General features: G+C 42.9%; 2 protein-coding genes across 7 annotated transcripts in view; both read right to left on the reverse strand.

The window, feature by feature from the left end:
* The window catches only part of PHKA2 (phosphorylase kinase regulatory subunit alpha 2), a 73299-nt gene extending 70752 nt beyond the window's left edge, over positions 1-2547 (reverse strand). For 3 of the 6 annotated variants that reach the window (XM_074967727.1, XM_074967754.1, XM_074967771.1), the window contains exons 1-2: positions 1835-2080; positions 610-857 (exon numbers count right to left, since the gene is read on the reverse strand). In XM_074967727.1, the coding sequence (XP_074823828.1) occupies positions 610-687 (78 nt within the window). In that variant the 5' untranslated portion in view covers positions 688-857; positions 1835-2080. Of the gene's footprint in view, positions 1-296; positions 331-609; positions 858-1834; positions 2081-2240 lie in introns of those variants that run through there. The other 3 variants (XM_074967735.1, XM_074967744.1, XM_074967763.1) reach the window with 3 other exon arrangements.
* A 13760-nt stretch (positions 2548-16307) lies between these two features.
* Positions 16308-19914, reverse strand: part of ADGRG2 (adhesion G protein-coupled receptor G2) — a 104760-nt gene continuing 101153 nt past the window's right edge. Inside the window, exon 35 of the mRNA XM_074967783.1 lies at positions 16308-16742. Coding sequence (XP_074823884.1) covers positions 16558-16742 — 185 coding nt within the window. The 3' untranslated portion in view covers positions 16308-16557. The remainder of the gene's footprint in view (positions 16743-19914) is intronic.

Consider the following 19914-nt stretch of genomic DNA (forward strand, 5'->3'; position numbering starts at 1 on the left):
TACTTGATGCCCACTCAAAATGAAAAGAAGCCACCATTTACTTTACAGAGAAGATATTTTTCTATCTTTATGAATGCTGTATGTCCAACATCCATATTACTGAATTAAATCAGTACAGGACATCTATCTGTGGCACTGCCTCAGTACACCACTCTCTATTCTCTTCCTAAACTAATACTCCACTTAATTTGTACAATACACTCCACCTCATACCACACCACGTTATAAGAAATACTTCATAGCATAACTCTCCACAAATACTCTATTTCCTACAATAACAGATTGTACAAACATACCCTGCTCCCTATTGCAACACGCTGAACCAACATACTCTGCTCCATACAATAATGAGCTCCACACACATACTCCAAAAGTACGGGCGCTGCTCTTGGATCTGCCTCAAACCAGTACTCAGTCACGTCCGCTAAGCAATTAACCAGCCCACTGAATTCATATCAGGAATCCCACACAGCCGACTGAAATAATGAGTAAGTAAGGTTAAAAAAAAATTCATAAAAGAAAAAAAATACTCCCTCAAAATAAAGGCCCTACGGGGTTGGTGGAGGAGTGTAAGGGTCCCACTCTTCTCTGCACTGACTCTGCACTCACCTGATGACATAAAATGGTCTGTTGAACCAGTCGGGCATAGCCATCCAAGCGGACTCCAGAGTTGCTTCTGCTTCTCATCTCCCCAAGGCCTGGGATTTTTGTCTCTCTCTCTTCCTGTGTGTCTCTCTCCCTCCCACCCTTCAGAGCAGCAAGAGCGTGGCTGGGATCCTCTCTCTGAAGCAGCTCTTATTCTTCCTGGTTCATACATGCAGCAAGCTCTCCTGTGACACTTGCTGGCAACTGATACCCTTATTCCAAAATAAACAGAGCAGCTGTCAACAAAGCAGGGATTATAGAGAGGGTTTACCCCTTCATCTACATGCTAACCCTGGCCACTAATCAATGTGCATACTGCACCACAGACATTATCTACATGCTCCTCACATAATCAGATGCCATAAATGATTGGTTTATTATCTCGATGTTGTGTTCACACCACTATGAAAGAAAACAACAATAATTCAGGTCAAGAACAGCATGTATTATTTTAACACCTAACACACATATATTGCAATATATTACTTCTGTCATATATAATCCTAGTTATCGTAAGTCTACATGCTATCATTATGACCCATAAGCAAGCAATATTATTCCAGTGTATAAAGAATCTATATGACAGAAGTAATATATTTTAAAGCATTTTATAACACCTAAAATGCATGGGTTAGTTATTGCACCATATGAACCGTGCTTATATGGATACAGTTATTGTGTACAAAGGATGATTGTAAGCGATTGCTTATAGTTTCTGTGCTGTGACCCTACCCAGGGATAGGGGTTCAGTCCACGGGGTAACACAGCTCTTTAGTTCAATATCTAAGAAACATACAGGGACACAATGAATTGTGTTCAGTACTTAACAGGCCCAAGGCTGCCACATTCCAGGGAGCGTGAGTGTGTCCCAGCCAGCGATGGTTTGACTCCCCTCTTCGCCAACTGATTAGAATTTCACACAGCAATGAGCACCTGGCTCTGGTGGTTGGGGGTGGGGGGGGGAAAGAGTTAATTTGCTCTAATCTCAATATACGATTGGGTTTAAGGGGACTGACCGATGGTTGGTTTGCCTGTTTTCTTTACCATGGTTACCAACAATCGCCTTTCTTTGCCGAATTACGAACGGCTCTGAATGCCTGTTCACGTCCCCGACCAGCGGAGCGGAGCCAGCGGTGGGTGTCCCCCGCTCGGACAGATGCGCGCAGCTGGGCGCTCTGCAGCCACTCACCTGCCGAACGGCAACCGGGGGGCCCATCCTCTGCCGCCCCGCTCCGGGCGGCTGCCGTGGGAGGAGGAACGTGAACGTCTTTCCCAGCAGCAACCCAGTCAGTTGCCCGGGCTAGGCAGAGGCAGGCAAACCAGCCGCCCGGGGCCATCCATCCCCGCGCGGGCGGACCCTGGGGCGTCTGCAGGCAGCAGCGCGCCCGAGCCCCGGCAGGCTGCTGACTGACAGGTGCCGCGGGGCTGCGGCAGCGGGGACGACTCTCTCGGAGCCGGGGGGAGGGGAAACCTTGGTTCTGCCCGCCCCGCCCTCCCGCGGCAGCTCGCTCGCGCACAGGCCATGCAAGGACAATAGAGCGGCTGGCACCCAAATGGAACGGCCGCTTGCTCTTGAGAGCGGAGAAAAAACCCACCTCGCCGATGATATCGTTGGTGCTGCTAATGGGCTTGAGTCAGGAGGGGACTTTCCCTTGGGTGTCTTTTTCAAGCCCTTTGGCATCAATAACGGCTTTACGCCTCTGTTAGGACCCGGGCAGCGGCAGCCTAGTTCTCGGTGAGAGCAGCGCGCGGACTGAGCCCGGCGCTCCCGCAGCATCCCGGGGAGCCGCCTCCTCGCGCTGGACCCTCTGCCCGGGCGGGGGCGGGGAATCGCCCCACTCTTCGCCGGAGCGCCGCCGCTGGTCCGTCTCCAGCAGCCCGGGCGTCTCACGCACGCCTAGGCAGAGACTCCCACCTGTGTGACTGCGCTGCTAGTTGCCCGCTCTTGAGATGGTTGGCGTGTTTGTTTTCTGAAAGCCCCAGATCCTGGAGTCATGTTATTAAGAGCAAATCTGACATTTCATTTTGAAAAGGCCCTCATGGCAACTGAGAAAAGTTGGATGCCGGGAACCCTGAAGGATCAAAAACCAGGGTAACTAAAGAGACACAGGTTTCAGAGTAGCAGCCGTGTTAGTCTGTATTTGCAAACAGAAAAGGAGTACTTGTGGTACCTTAGAGACTAACCAATTTATTTGAGCATATTCTTTCGTGAGCTACAGCTCACTTCATCGGATGCATTCAGTGGAAAATACAGTGAGGAGATTTATATTCATACAGAACATGAAAAAATGGTTGTTTATCATGCACACTGTAAGGAGAGTGATCACTTAAGATGAGCTATTACCAGCGGGGGGGGAGGGGAGGGGAACCTTTTGTAGTGATAATCAAGGTGGGCCATTTCCAGCGATTAACAAGAACATCTGAGGAACAGTGGGGGGGGGGGATAAACAAGGGGAAATAGTTTTACTTTGTGTAATGACTCAACCACTCACAGTCTCTATTCAAGCCTAAATTAATTGTATCCAATTTGCAAATTAATTCCAATTCAGCAGTCTCTCATTGGAGTCTGTTTTTGAAGTCTTTTTGTTGAAGAGTTGCCACTTTTAGGTCAGAAATCGAGTGACCAAAGAGATTTGAAGTGTTCTCTGACTGGTTTTTGAATGTTATAATTCTTGACGTCTGATTTGTGTCCATTTATTCTTTTATGTAGAGACTGTCCAGTTTGACCAATGTACATGGCAGAGGGGCATTGCTGGCGCATTAATAGTGAATTCAGTGATATGGAGAGAGGTGGCTCTCTCTGAAGAGGTTCTTGAGAGAGTTTAAGAGCCTGCATTTGCAAACATGCTTACAAACGTGCTTAACTTTACTAGCATGAGCAGTCCGTGTGTCTGAAGTCAAAGGGAGTACTTAGACTCATGGAAGGGATCTCGAGAGGTCATCTAGTCCAGTCCCCTGCACTCATGGCAGGACTAAGTATTATCTAGACGATCCCTCCCAGGTGTTTGTCCAACCTGCTCTTAAAAATCCCCAATGATGGAGATTTCACAACCTCCCGAGGCAATTTATTCCAGTGCTTATCATTCTGACAGGAAGGTTTTCCTAATGTCCAACCTAAACCACCCTTGCTGCAATTTAAGCCCATTGCTTCTTGTCCAATCCTCAGATGTTAAGAAGAACAATTTTTCTCCCTCCTCCTTGTAACAACCTTTTATGTACTTGAAAACTGTTATCATGTCCCCTCTCAATCTTCTCCTCTCCAGACTAAACAAACCCAATTTTTTCAATCTTCTTTCACAGGTCATATTTTCTAGACCTTTAATAATTTTTGTTGCTCTTCTCTGGACTTTCTCCAATTTGTCCACATCCTTCCTGAAATGTGGCGCCCAGAACTGGACACAATACTCCAGGTGAGGTCTAGTTAGCGCAGAGTAGAGCGGAAGAATTACTTCTCTTGTCTTGCTTACAATACTTATGCTAATATATCCCGGAATGATGTTTGCTTTTTTTACAACAGTGTTACACTGTTGACTCATATTTAGCTTGTGATCCACTGTGACCCGCAGATCCCTTTCTGCAGTACTCCTTCCTAGGCAGTCATTTCCCATTTTGTATGTGTGCAACTAATGGTTCCTTCCTAAGTGGAGTACTGTGCATTTGTCCTTATTGAATTTCAATCTATTTACTTCAGACCATTTCTCCAGTTTGTCCAGATCATTTTGAATTTTAATCCTATCCTCCAAAGCACTTGCAACCCCTCCCAAATTGGTATTGTCCGCAAACTTTATAAGTGTAGTCTTTATGCCATTATCTAAATCACTGATGAAGATATTGAATAGAACCAGACCCAGAACCGATCCCTGCAGGACCCTGCTCGTTATGCCCTTCCAGTATGACTGTGAACCACTGATTTTCCAACTAGTTATGCACCCACCTTATAGTAGCTCTATCTAGATTGTATTTCCCTAGTTTGTTTACTTGAGCTAGTAAGGCTAAGCACAGGCATAAATGTTTGCAGGATGAGTGTCTAGGGAGGCTTTCAGATTCAAGGAAAAGTTGACTCCAAATTTACCTTTAGCAACTATTAATATGTATAAAGCCTAAGATCAATAGGAATGTTTTCATGAAACCGATATTTTAAAAGTTCTAATTAACAAGATGTTTTTGGAGGATGGAGGGAGGGGGGAGTCTAAGAACCAATACACTTCCCCCTACAATATTTGTGACTCAGGCAGTACACTCACAAGCTACTGTACACAGATCCCTATGCTTACAGGGAGCTCTGCTGAAGTCAACATAATGTTGTGTGAGGCACCTTGAAAGGTAAGGATCTTAAACATTGAACACTATGTTAATACATAAAAAAGTGAAGTTAACTAGTTTCAGAGTAGCAGCCGTGTTAGTCCAAATCAGCAAAAAGAACAGGAGTACTTGTGGCACCTTAGAGACTAACAAATTAACTAGAAAGTCATTAGAAACAAAAGTGAAAACGAGTAGCTTATTCCCATTGTCCAAGCTGAGAAATGCAAAAATAACAATAAAAAGTACAAAGTAAATTGGATTTTATATGTTCTTTTTGATTTAATGTTATAAGATGCCATTAGCAAAAGTAAGGACAGTTACTTGAAAATGAGCTGTTTTTTTTACTTGAAAAACAAATTGGCACTGAAACCAGATTTGAGATTGTCGCCACCTATCTGGTGCATTCAGCTCTAGACTTTTATTTTTAAATTAATTAAAGAAGATAGAAGATTTACAGTATCCAGTTGTAAATGAAACTATTTTTCTTATAAGCAGTCACTGGGGGTGTAATGGACAGCTGAAATGTGTACTTTTGGCCTGATTTACCACTGTTAGTCCTGTTTTACACTGCTATAACTCCATTAAAATCTGTGGAGTTTCCCCATATGGCAGATCTCTAAGTCTTGATTTCAAATAAAGATACCTGACCTGCATGTGCACAACAGACAGTTGCAAAACCTATAGTTCCTTGCCCTTCCACTGCCTCTCCCCCAAACAAAAAAGAACCAGACGTGTAAGTGGCTGTTTACCCCAGAAGGGAATTTTCAAAATAGTTAAAGGCACAAAATCCACTCCTAAACATCTTCAAGGGATTTGCATGTGGAATTAAGAATATTATTGAAAAGCATTCATGTTGTAATACTCTATTTTTGACATGATTCCCAAATTGACTGTGACTGACTGTAAAGGTAGAGAAGATATAAGGAAATGGAGACCAGTGAATTCAGTCTTTGCACTATGGAAGTGTTGCCATATATAATACAGGATGGGGTAAGGAGAATTACTATGCAGAAGTTCCTTAAACCCTCTAGCCAGAGCCCTGAAATTGGAATTTAGATAACAATTTAGTGGATGATGCACAATCCCAGAACAGAATCCAGCTCACTCTCCCCTAGCCATATTAACTCTGTAGTGCTAACAGAATGCAGTACAGTACAAATAGTAAAAAAAAAAAATTAACAGACAAGTCTATAAATACACACAGGGGCCAGATCTGTCGAGTAAAGTAGTGCCATTTTTTAGACGATACTTTGCTGTTGTCTTACGATTTCAAACTGAAGGGAGCAGGGAACACCATTTCCTCTGTTAAAATAGTTTTGTAAAACATAGAGGAGAAAATGGATGGGAGTTCTCTTTGTTCAACATTCGTGATCGCAGATTTTTCCTATTCTCAAATCTTTAGAACAGCTTCAAGTATGGACTTGATGGCTTTGTTTCTGTTGAAGCATACACTTATGACCAATGGCTGCTAAGTGTTAAGCAATAACATAACAGCACTGACCTGCCTCAATACATAAATGTGTTGACAGGTACAAAGTTAAAAGTCTAGCAGAACCTAAAATGTGCAGCTGTTTCTCAATACTTCATCCTGTCTCTGACTGGCTTTCTTGCGTGACTCTCTGTATTTTAATGTGCCCATCACATGCTATCTAGAAACCTGATATCTTGTTAGGATGTCATGAATTTCCAACTCAAATTGCATATGTAACAACAGAGAGACGAAGTGGGTGAGGTAATATCTTGTATTGGACCAACTTCTGTTGGTGAAAGAGACAAGCTTTTGAGCTTACACAGAATTCTTCTTCAACTCTCAGGTGACTTGAAGAAGGCTCTGTGTATGCTTAAGTTTGTTTCTTTCTTTCACCAATAGAAGTTGATCCAATAAAAGATATTACCTCACGCATCTTGTCTCTAATGTCCTGGGACCAACATGGCTACAATACTGCATGCAACAATATTTAACAATAAGCATAACTCATTAACTTTGAAGGTCATAACCCTTATCCTTCCAAGTCCCTCCCTCATTCTTCCGTTTTTGTGTTTTTCCAGTATAGGCTATTAGCTCATTAGCACAAGGACTGGTCCTTTTTTCCATCTGTAGTAATGTCATGCAAACTGTGATACTAAGCACCCATCTATTCACACCCTGCATGCTATTGTAATTATCTTTGTACAAAACATGCCTTTGAGGTGTCATTTGAAAACTAATAACTCACAGGTCAATAATATTCTTGTGTGACGTGTACATGATGGGCATTAAGAGTTATGAATATCTTCTGGAATTATAACTTCCCCTTCCCTCTTGAAACAAGTTCATTGAACCTTGGAAGATATAAGCAAGGACAGAAGCCATCTCTGGCATCCATCACTAGACAGACACAGACACACAGAAGGTTACTCACCCTGTGCAGTAACTGAGGAGAATTTGTGATTGGATGGATTATCTCCCTGCTTGTGAAGGTGTACCATCACTACTGCAAACATTTTGGAAAACACCCATGGTGCTGTCAAAAGGCCAAAAGGTAGAACTTTGTATTGATAATGTTCTGTTCCCAGAATACATCCCACTCACAGAAGGTTCCTCAGATTTAGAGTTATGTGAAAATAGGTGTCTTGGAGGTCAAGGTCCAAGAACCAGTCCCCCTGTTCCAGTGCTGCTGGTGTTGTTGCTAAAGTGACCATCATGAACCATTGGACCCTTAAGAATTTGTTGAATTTTCTGAGGTCTAGAATAGGTCTCCATCCTCCGTTCTTTTTCTGGGTTAAGAAGTAGTGAGAATAAAACCCCTTTCCACTGTGTTGTGATGGTACTGGCTCCACAGCACCCAGATTTAGGAGGTGGTTTACTTCTTGCCATAGAAGATGTTTGTGAGAGTGGTTCCTGAAGAGGGACAGGGAGGGAGGTTGGGTAGGGGGGAGGGAGGTGAATGGTATCAAATAGCCTGTGTGGATTATTTCTAGAACCCATTTGTCCATGGCAATGGATTTCTACACCAAATAGAAAGGAGTCAAACAATGTCCAAAACGGAGAAGGTCAGCACTGAGGAATGGAGGAGGTCTCTCAGGCCCTTGACCAAACCCTCAAAATTGTTGTTTTTGCAAAGGGTTGCTGGGACACTGATGATTGAGCTGGAGGTGGTCGACATATTGGAAGTCTCTGTCTGTGCTTTTGTGTGTCATATTGCCTCTGTTGTTGGGCGTATCTGGCAGACCTTGTACGCTGGGTGGGATAGTATTTATCCTGTTTTTTACTTGATACAAGTATGTATATACCAAGGGAACGAAAGGTCACCCAAGAGTACTTCAGGGTGTGGAGGGACTTGTCAGTCTTTGCCACGAACAGCTTCTGGCCATCAAAAGGGAGGTCCTTCATGGTGGGAGTCTGGACAGGTGAAGCCATGAAGCTTGGCACATAACTATGGTATTGGCTGTGGAGTGTGCTGCCATGTCTGCCACATGTAAAGACACTGTAATGCAGTCCTGGCTAGGAGATGGCCCTTTGAGATGACTTTAAATTGGTCTCTTTTGTCCTACAGTATGTAGTCAAAGTCCATCAGTTTGGAATAATTTGTGTGATTGTATTTTGCCATCAATGCGACATAATTGGCAATTCAGAATTTAAGAGTGGCTGATGAATAGGCCTTGTGGCCAAAAAGATCTAACCATTTCCACTTTGTCATATGGGGTGGATCTGGATTGGTGTTGTCTGCCTCATTGATTGACGGCATCAACCACTAAGGAGTTTTATGTGGGGTGAGAAAATAAAAAGTCCATCCATTCCCTTTGAGGGGACATAATATTTTTTATCCACTCTCTTGCAAGTGGGCAGTATTCTTGCCAGGGTCTGCCATATGTTTGTAGCTGGCTCCATAAGTGCTTTGTTTATTGTAAGTGCAATTTTCGATGGAGATGAAGTTTGGAGAATGTCCAGTAATGTATGTTGGAACTCTTGGACTTCCTCGAGAGGGATCTCCAGGGAATCGGCAATTCTTTTGAAGAGCTCCTGAAAATGTTTGAAATCATCTGCAGCTGTGGGTGGTGGAGGCATTATGGCCTCATCTGGGGAAGAGGAGGAAATGTTGACTGGTGGTTTCATTTCCTGTTCCAGGGCCTCCTCCTGTTCTTCAAAGCTTTCCTCAGGGGGTTCTGATGGTGCAGCCACTGAAGGTGGTGGGTGAGATCTAATCCTCTCCCTGTAGGAGCTTGGGAGCCTGGGGTATTGTTTCATGTATGCCACCCAAAGGGCCACTGCATGGGGAATGGCATAGGCATCCATGGGTGGCCATACCAGGTCTGGGTGTCAACCCTGTGGTGAGATTTAGGCTGTACAGGTAGGCCTAATGCTGATGTAGTTTGCATGGGAGAAGAATGGTGTGGTGAAAAAGCACCTTTCTCCTCATTGTCTTCTTCCTCGCTGGAAAATGGAGGGGCCAGAAGTAAGGTGGGTTGACCTGGTACCGTGCATACCGGAGATACGTCAGTATTGACGACTGGTGATTCCAGCGTTGCTGAGATAAGTAAGTCTTCATGGTGCAGTGCCAGTGGTTTTGGTGTGGAGGTGGTCAGTGCCGATGATGCCGTTGTAATTGCAGGCGTTGGTGCCGACCTGGGAGCTGAAGGTGGCACCATAGCCTGTGGAGAGTGCATCGGTGCTGCATCTTTAGGAGCCTCTGTCGGTGCCGTGGCAGAAGTGTTAGGCTTCTGTTTGTCTCAACTCTGAGCCTGTCTGCTCGGGGTCACTGGCTTTCACTGTAAACACAATACAAATGGATATAAACTGGCCACCAGGAAGTTTAGACTTGAAATTAGACGAAGGTTTCTCACCATCAGAGGAGTGAAGTTTTGGAATAGCCTTCCAAGGGGAGCAGTGGGGGCAAAAGATCTATCTGGGTTTAAGATTAAACTCGATAAGTTTATGGAGGAGATGGTATGATGGGATAACGTGGTTTTGGTAATTAAATATTCATGGTAAATAGGCCTAATGGCCTGTGATGGGATGTTAGATGGGGTGGGATCTGAGTTACCTTGGAAAGAATTTTCTGTAGTATCTGGCTGGTGAATCTTGCCCATATGCTCAGGGTTTAGCTGATCGCCATATTTGGGGTCGGGAAGGAATTTTCCTCCAGGGCAGATTGGAGGAGGCCCTGGAGGTTTTTCGCCTTCTTCTGTAGCATGGGGCACGGGTCACTTGCTGGAGGATTCTCTGCTCGTTGAAGTCTTTAAACCACGATTTGAGGACTTCAGTAGCTCAGACATAGATGAGAGGTTTTTTGCAGGAGTGGTGGGTGAAATTCTGTGGCCTGTGTTGTGCAGGAGGTCAGACTAGATGATCATAATGGTCCCTTCTGACCTTAGTATCTATGAATCTACTCAGCCGTCGTGCAGTTGGTACCGAGGATATAGAACGAGCCGGAGACCATTTCTTCTTTGGTAGCTCTTTAAGAGGGGAGGTTGATGCTCTTTTCCTTGCTGCCTTTTTGGAGGAGTGAACCTTCCTCTGTGAGGAGGGTGAAAGTTGTCTTGCAGAAGGGGTCGTAGGAGACTGTTGTCTGGGGGAGGGAGGGTGTCTACTGTTGGGATCGAATGCTAATCACAGAGACTTCTCCATCTGGATAAGTTTAAGACCTAGGTCTCTGCCCTTCCTGGCCTGAGACTTTTGGTTGCTGCAGTGAGAGCACTTTTGTGGGACGTGTATCTCATCTAGACACTGGACACATTGAGAGTGTCTGTCTGAGACAGGATCGCCTTCTGGCAAGAAAGGCAATGCTTGAAGTCCATTGATTTGTAGCAGTTCAGCCCTAAGGGTGAACATAAACTATTCAAACTTGGGGGGGAAAGGAAGGAAAAACATTTTTTTGAATGAAAGAAAGAAATGGGGAGAAAAGGATAACTAAATCTAACTTGCATACTAAAAGACTCTACTAATCCTAAAGATAACTGTTGATTTTAACACTGCTGGGAGCTCCGTCTCAGGCCAAGGATGGTTGAGAAAGAAATGAGAGAGGGTCTAGTCATGATGTGCTAGATAGGTGCCAATAATGGTGCAAGACTGGGAGAGCGCATGCACAACCCAGATGAGCTCTGCTGCTGAGATTCTCTGACCAAAGGTGCCGGGACACACTTTCACCTGAAGTGGAGCATCCACAGGGAAATTCCTTGAAGCAGAACAGCGCTCTTGCAAGGTGAGAAAGACGGGTCCTTCAACCAAGGAGGGGCTGAAGTCTCTGAAACTGAATATAGGTGAGAGATTTGCTAACATAAAGATCTTTCACCTAAGAAGACAAGGGGAGCAAGCACCTTGTACTTCTGTGGAAATTCCTGATGGAGGGAAAGTCAGCCATGGCTGGGAAGAAGGAAGATAGGTGATTGAAACCATCACAAAGCCTGTGTCTTGCTAGGTTAAGTTTTAGTCTTTTAGATTATTTTCACTTTTATTTGCTTGTAACCTTTTCTAACTTTATTCCTTCTTACTTAGCATCACTTAACCTATGCCCTATTGTTAATAAATTTGTTTTATTTTACTATAAACCAACTCAGTGAGGTGTTTTAAGGGAAGGGTGTACTCACCCCAGTTAAGTTAATAAGCTGTGTCATGTTTTTGTGTCTTTAGAGGAACAAATGAACCCTATTATTTCTCTGAACTGTCCAGGAGAGGGTCGGACACTTCAGGGCACATGGTTTTGGGAAAATACAGGGTGTGTTTTGAGGTCACCCTGCAAGTAGTAACCAAAGCTGGTTGAATCCAGTGTGGGGCTATGGCTGCAGACAGGCTGCTGGGGTCAGAGCTGATGAACCTGGGCTGTTTAGCACACAGACATTTTGGGCATGACCTGCATGCCGGTAGCGTTGTTGAGTGGCCCAGGTTGGAAGCTACACTGGCAAAGAACTGTGAAAAGAAAAGGAGGGTGCCACAAGTACTTCTTTTCTTTTTACGGATACAGACTAACACGGCTGCTACTCTGAAAAGAATTGTGAGGCACCCAAGGTTACAGGGAAGATGGTGACACAGCCCGTCACTGGTCTGGATTGAACTCCCAAACCCTAATAAGGCCATCATAGTATTTGTCAGTAATAGGTCATGCAAACCCTGTGGCACAGTATAAATCAGAGGTGGGCAAACTATGGCCCGTGGACCACATCCGGCCCGCAGGTCTGTCCTGCCTGGCACTTGAGCTCCCAGCCTGGGAGGCTAGCCCCCCCGACCCCCACTGTCTCCCCTCCCCCACAGCCTCAGCTCGCCATGCCACCAGCGCTTTGGGCAGCAGGGCTGCAAGCTCATGATGGGTTGCGTGGCTGGCTCTGGCCGGGCGGCGCGGCTGCCAGTCCCGGTGCTCTGAGCAGCATGGTAAGGGGGCGGGGAGCGGGGGTGTTGGATAAGGGGCAGGGGGTCTCAGGGGGCAGTCAGGGGACAGGGAGCAGGGGGCGGTCGGATAGGCGTGGGAGTCCCGGGGGGCCTGTTGGGGGCAGGGGTGTGGATAAGGGTCAGGGCAGTGAGGGGACAGGGAGCAGTGGGGCATTGAATGGGGGTGGGGTCCCAGGGGGCGGTTGGGGCGGGGGTCCTGGGAGGGGGCGGTCAGGGGACAAGGAGCAGTGCAGGTTGGATGGGTCAGAGGTTCTGAGGCGGGAAGCGGGAGGGGGTGGATAGGGGGCGGGGGACAGGCTGTTTGGGGGGGGACAGCCTTCCCTACACGGCCCTCTATACAGTTTTGGAACCCTGCCGTGGCCCTCAGGCCAAAAAGTTTGCCCACCCCTGCTATAAATAGTATTTTGGCAACAGCTACCTATCAAGACAGTAGCAGAGTCTAAAAGAGTTCTGGGTTTTCTTTCTCTTCCCCTGCTGCAATTCACCAGCTGTCTGTCTTCAGTTGGGATGCTTTCATCTACACAGCTACCTCTCCCCTACTTGGCAGACTGGCAGCAGAAGCAGGCATTTCCAACTCTCCTCCTCTCACCCCCTTCCCGCCCCCCCAGCCACCTGCCCACTTCTATAAGACACAGGCATTGACAGTACATCAAGTAGTGTCTTACTGGGCATCGTAGCATGTTTTCTAATCACCTTGACTTCAATAGCAAGCAATTGTTTCTTTGGACTTGTGTAGACATAACAAACAGTCCAAGGAAAGTGTTTCCCTCTGCCAATTCAGTAGACTCCCAGCCAAGAAGCCCTGGTGGACGGCCTTTCATCACCGTTTAGAAGAAATTCTGATTAGCAGAAGATGCCATTTAAATAGCAATGCTATTTTTGGGAAAACTGGAGAGTCCAGCATGTTCCTGGACAGGCACACATCTGAAGTGGTTGTATAAGTGCAAATGATTAATAATTTGTATTATTTAAAACTTTGATTAATACAGCCCTAAAATGTTTAAGGAATGTACTGGCATTTAACATGCTTTCTGTGAGGGAGTATGAGATATTTCAGATGAAAATTTACACAGAACATCTCTTTACCCACTACCAAATGAGTTCTTACAAAGGTGGTTGTACAGGCATTTTTCTCAAATGGGGTTATGTGGGGAGGTTGTTCACTGAGCTAAAGTGATACAGTATATTGGACAATATTAATATTAATGAAAATGGTAGACATTTGAATTCAAGCTATAGATTTTACTCTACCTAACATTATTAATCAAAAGCATTGTTATATATGAGAGATGTTTACTTATTTTAATAGAGAGGGTATATGTAGGTGATATCTCCTATGAGCAAGAAATCAAATGAAAAGGATGAAAAATTCAAGGAGGACACACTGGATGCAAAAATAAAACCAAGTTAGGAATCCAAGCAATTTAAGGGTGGTGTAACATGCTTTTTTGCAGGCAATCAGAATAGTGGACAGAAACATAGCCGTTTGGTACTTCTCACACCATGTTCATAGAATATCAGGGTTGGAAGGGACCTCAGGGGGTCATCTAGTCCAACCCCCTGCTCAAAGCAGGACCAATCCCCAAGTTCTCACCTCCAGCAGACTCAGGGTGGCACTGACCAGCTCTGGGTGGGTTCATGTTCAGACCTCCTCTACAAAGAGTAGGGCTGCTAAAACCATGAAAGGTGGAACCTAAACAAATATAGAGGGCCTGATAGCATTTCCTCCTACAGGACAGGTAACCTGGATCACATTATTCGGAGAAATGTAAATAGATAATTTATAGTTGCATATTATCTAAATGAAATAAATTCCATAGCTCATGCCCATTACTTACTACAAATTTATTTATTTTTACATTTGAAAATATTAAATTTAATTTTCTTGTATTATAAGAAACAGTGTAAAGGCCCCTAAGCCAAATAGTTAAAGCATTCACAGAAATGCATGCCTAGATTATTAGTGTTTGTGCTGTAGTACCATGATCATTCTTACATGTGGTTCACATGCAGTTACAACCCTTGTGGGTAAACAGAACAAATGTTTTAAATTGTCCCCATACAAATGTGCTCAGGGCAGTCTCAGAATTAGGTGACAAACAGAACCCATGTATTGTAACAACACAGAAGGATTTGACATTTGTGAGAATGTTAAGAGTTCAAATTGTTGCATTGCATCAGAGTCCAAACTAGGAGGCAGTACCAATGCTCACCACTCTAGAACAGTGTTTCCAGGGTTCCTCAGGGAATGCTGGAAGTGCACCAACCTCAAAGGAAGTACAACATTTGTTCCTCCCCTGTAGAGAGCCAGCATAACCCAGCCCCCTAGTAATCTCCTTCAGAGGGGCTGGTGCTACTGTGGGTACTAGCTGGTAGCAGTCTTTGCACTCCTGGACCCAAGGACTCCAGCTATACCCAGCTCTTGTGCAAGAACATAAGGAGGAATGAGGCATTCTCTATCTAGTATGAGATATTATGCATATAGCGCCAAATCCGGCTGTCCTTATTCAGGCAAACGTAAGAATAGAATCGTGGCCATACTGGGTCAGACCAATGGTCTATCTTGCCCAGCATCCTGTTTTCTGACAATGGCCAGTTCCAGAGGCTTCAGAGGGAATGAAAAGAACAGGGTACTTTATCAAGCGATCCATCCCATCATCCAGACGCAGCTTCTGGAAGCTAGAGATTTACAAACACCCAAAGCATGGGGTTGTGTCCCTGACCATCTCGGCTAATAGCCATTGATGGACCTGTCCTCAATGAACTCATCTAATTCTTTTTTGAACCCCGTTATACTTCTGATCTTAACATCCCCTGGCAATGAGTTCCACAGGTTGACTCTGCATTGTGTCCTGTTTGTTTTAAACCTGCTGCCTATCAATTTCATTGGGTGACCCCTGGTTCTTATGTTACGTGAAGGAGTAAATAACAACACTTCCTTATTCACTTTTTCCACACCATTTACGATCTTACAGACCTATCATATCCCCGCTTAGTCATCTCTTTTCCAAACTTAAAAGTCCCAGTCTTTTTAGTCTCTCCTCATAAACGCTCGCTGAAGATCATTAGAAGTTTTAGTTGAGTAGGTAACAAGTAAACACTGAGTAAGGACCTCAGGATTTGACTGTCAACATAGACCAACAACAAATAGAAACCTGCATTATAGCTCAGGATGTGAGAGAAATTGATCGTTTATCAAATTTAATAACCAAACAAACACTTGTCTTGGCTACTAAATAACAACAGCTACTGTTTTTTAAATGATAATTATCTTTCTCTAAATATTGCAGTTGAGAACTGGCCGTGTATTCATCTCTGTTACAACCACTAGGAGTGAAATCGTGTCCCCACTGAAATCAATGGCAAAAGTCCCATTGTCTTCAATGGGGCCAGGATTTCACTCCAAGTATATAGCTAGTAGCCTATTGCCTACTTTATAAATCACTTCCTCCTGCTGAGTTTTAGCCCTTGAAAAGACACTCACGCACTGTATTCCTGGGTCCCAGTCAGTGGTTCTATAGTGATAGTGTTCATATTTACAGTTCTGTGTCTTGTAAACATCTTCACACTGTAACCACTGTAAGTTATTTCACATATTGAACAAATTACCTATGAATATATAATGTAGGATCTTCAGAAGTTAATTGAAATCAACTTTATCTACATTCTAACAATAAAGTTAAAACAATATCAATTTTTCTATACAAAGGAATATTTTTAAATTTATTTTACAAGAAATAAATATAAAAAATACCATAAAATGCTTAAAGGTGGATATTATTTAGCTTATTTACAATGCTATAAAATCTGCAACTATAATCTTAAAAATGTTGTAGTAGGCAATGAAAATAACGTTTTGAAAGATAAATTTATCTTGTTTAAGTGTAACTTGTAGTTACCTACATTTACAATACTGTGTATTGTATTCAGATATACTAATTGTAGTTATACTGACAAAATAAGAGTCTAAAACCAAACCTTCCTTTAAATCTTGGGGGGAAAAAAGGAAGAATGGAAAATCAAATTGGAAATTGTACCAGTTGTGATGTAGTATTTGAAGTACCTTGACAAATAGTAGCAATGATTTGTTTAAAAATTATAACTCTCCTTATCAACCCAATATATGACTGCCTCAAGGCCCCAGTACCGTCTATTAAATAAGGATCAGTTTCTGGTCTTCTCACATTATGTAAAATGGTTAAAATCTGTGTTTTACTCTGTAAAACAATGTGCTTTGAAAAAAAAAATCATATTTGCTTAATAAAATGTAGGCTTCCCCTCTTTGAAGTCCTTCTGAGTGAGACACGGGTTTTTTTGTGGTCTGCATCATCCTTCTCATGAAATACGAGTTGCTTTCCTGAAAAGTCATGAAGACACACATCGCCATTCTGTATATTGAAAGAAACACCGTTCTTCTCACTGGAGACATTACCTGCAAAAATAGAAGCATGGCATAAGTCAGAAAGGATTCAGAGTGAAAAGTCACCAAAAACATGCATATTTCTTTAAAATGTCATATTTCACTTTTCTTTGCTTCCTGGGATGAGTTTTAAGTAGGGATTGTTCTGTAACTAATTTGTTATGTAATAATTTTCACATATGGCCTGAGGACAAAATTTGACCCAGACTGTATAGATCATTACAGAGAGGGCCAAATCCGTCTCACCTTACTCATATAGTTATCTCCCATTGATATCTTGTCCCCATATTAGTCAAACAATATGTGATATAATTTATATAATGATAGTGTCTAATTCCAAAGCACAAACAACACAAACGGGAACCAACTGACTTACACCAGAATGAAAAATATATGTGCTAAATTAGGTAAATGCAATGTAGCAGTACATAAAATACAATACAACAAGAAAATTAAAATAATCAGAATACATCAATTGAGATTAATTACTAGAAACATGGAACCCAGAAAACAATAATTAAAACAATTTTGAATGAAAACTTTAATTTTTAATTTAATGTTTTTAAGAGTTTAGCTGCTTTGCAAGACATCTGGAGCACTGAGCTTTTACTTCTTAAAAACATGTCTTGTTTGTGGAATTTGCTTTCTTTGAAGCATATGAGATTCAGGTCTTGCACAGTGTGCATCCAAACCCACATATGGATAGAAAGTTTGAGTGTTTCTGGTGCCGCCACAGCTGTGAACAAGTATACTTGCACTTACTGTGACTTATCAGCTCAGTGGAACAGAAGCTTCGAGAATATTTAAAGGGTTCCAGAATTCCTGAAATTCTAAGAGTCCTAAATCCTTGGGTATGGATCTCTTATCTCTATACATTGCATGCTAGATACTTCAGTTGTATTTTAACTTTTACTCTTTCTTTTCCATTTATTTTGTTTTTCTAATAACAAAATCCAACTGGGCAAATGCTTCAAAGTAGAGTTTCTGCAGTTCTTTCTTGTAAAGTAGGCCAACTTGAAAGGGCTGTCAGAAGTCAGACATAGCATACATATGATTGCTAATATTTTATGTAGGCTTTTTAAGGACTGTGTTATGTTCAAATGATTTTCAAAGTTCCAGGGTATTTCACCACAGTTACTACAATTGATTTAATTAATATTAAGTCAAAAGAAAATGACGAATGCATTTTCAAACTATTTTCCTCCATGTATTGTTAGTGAACCAGAGGAGATGGCAAGATATGAAAACAAAACAAAATAAGGATGTGGGTTGGTTGTGAAGAAAAATATGAAGTTGAGGAAAACAAAAAATGAACAAACATTTCCTTTGAGACAGAGTGTTTTGTGTTAAGCGAATATTCAGGAATGGGCTCACAAGCAGAAGTTGCAGTGCTGTTATTTATGCGGGAAACTGTATTCATTAAAGATAAAAACATTGCTATTAGTATGAGTATTGGCAAAACTTTTTTTAAAAAATAACATTTATGAATACCTTAATCTGAGGTCATAGATCCAGTGCATGAAAATATCCTTCTGACTAACAAAGGAGAATGAAGGTTTTCTTAAATAAACAGAACTGTGAATTTCTAAGACTGGTGTAGCGGCTGCAGAATATGCTTCCATGTGAGGGACAGTGGTTTGATCCAGCCAACACCAAAGCTAGATTAAGACCATCCAGGGGCAGAGGCACAGCAGAACACAGGACTCCCCCATGGCTCTGCCCCAAAGAGGCAGGGGCAGCACAATAGGGTTGCATTCTAGTTCCCAGGAGTGCCAGCACTGGGAGCCCAGTACTTAACCCAGCAGACAGGATTTTTCCTGTTTGAGTGACAGGGCTTGGTCTGCTGCTCTCTTCTCCTCCTACCACATGGTCTTCTGTTGGGGGAGATTTTATGTGGCGTACATGTCTTTCAGAGCTCTTGTTCCAAGCTCCCTACAGATTCAAGCAGATGTCAGTGTATCATAGGGTGACCAGATGTCTCGATTTTATAGGGACAGTCCCAATTTTTGAGTCTTTTTCTTATATAGGCTCCTATTGCCTCCCACCCCCGTCCCGATTTTTCACACTTGCTGTCTGGTCACCCTACTGTATCATTTGCACTTGGGTCATATTTTCAAGCTTTTCTTTGCAATAAGAGCCAGAAACTTATTTTATTTATTTTAAATTAAAGTTCAGATTCTGATGTAAATCACATATCTCCAGGAGCTAGGGCTTTGTTGGTTCAGACCTATAATACCTATGCCTTGATCTGGCTCTGATTAGGACTAGATTTGTAAAGTTTTTTCTCATCGTTTTAGAAAATGATGACAGCAAACTATCCAATGGTATTTCTCAATTCCCTGCAAATCTGCTGGGCTGGTGTTGGATCTGCTAAAGAAAGCTGGAAAAATACACAGGATACAAAACCCAAACATACACAATTTAATGCACAAAACTGTCAATCACTGAAACACATACAAATAAACAGATAAGATAAATGATAGTTTTATTCCTCTTCATGTCTTGTAATAAAATAAAGGCTGCAAAACCAGGCAGAGGTAACAGAAAGACTGAAAAACAGTGCTGAGTGATGGGATTTGCATGTTCATCTGGGAGACACCCATTCCCACAAACTCTGCAAATCTGCAAGAGAAAGGCAGAAGAAGAGACATTAGTGTGAAGTGACAGTACAAAATTATAAATTAGAGATCCACTAACTAAGCAAAGCCACAGCCTGTATACATCCAAAATTCCAAACTTACCATCTTGCGTTACTCTATCCACCATCAGTATACTCCTGTCCTTCCATCAGTGTATTTATCTCTCCTCAGGTACAACTGCCCTACGAGAGGCCGATGAGTGGAAGGAACTGGTTCATCAAAGGGCTTGCAAGGAGGACTCTCTCTCTCCAGATGACTGACCCCCCCCACCCCCATATCTTAAGAGGAAAGAAAAAGGAAGGAAACCATCAGGGCATATGTAATACAGGATCTAAAGCTTCATCCAGCCCACTTAACGAAACTCTTTTTGGTATGAATGGAGGCTGCAGGGTCAGACTCACAGCATTCAAAATATTCAATTAAAAATTAAGTAAAAATAAGCGGCTTACTTCCATGCATGTGTGGTAGTGTCTATCATAAAAGCATTTCAATGCTTCCAGGTGGGTTAGGAAATGATGGTCCATCACCTCCATCTGCAATGGTGC

Source organism: Natator depressus, chromosome 1, assembly GCF_965152275.1.
Source record: "Natator depressus isolate rNatDep1 chromosome 1, rNatDep2.hap1, whole genome shotgun sequence".
In the NCBI taxonomy this organism is placed as follows: domain Eukaryota; kingdom Metazoa; phylum Chordata; order Testudines; family Cheloniidae; genus Natator; species Natator depressus.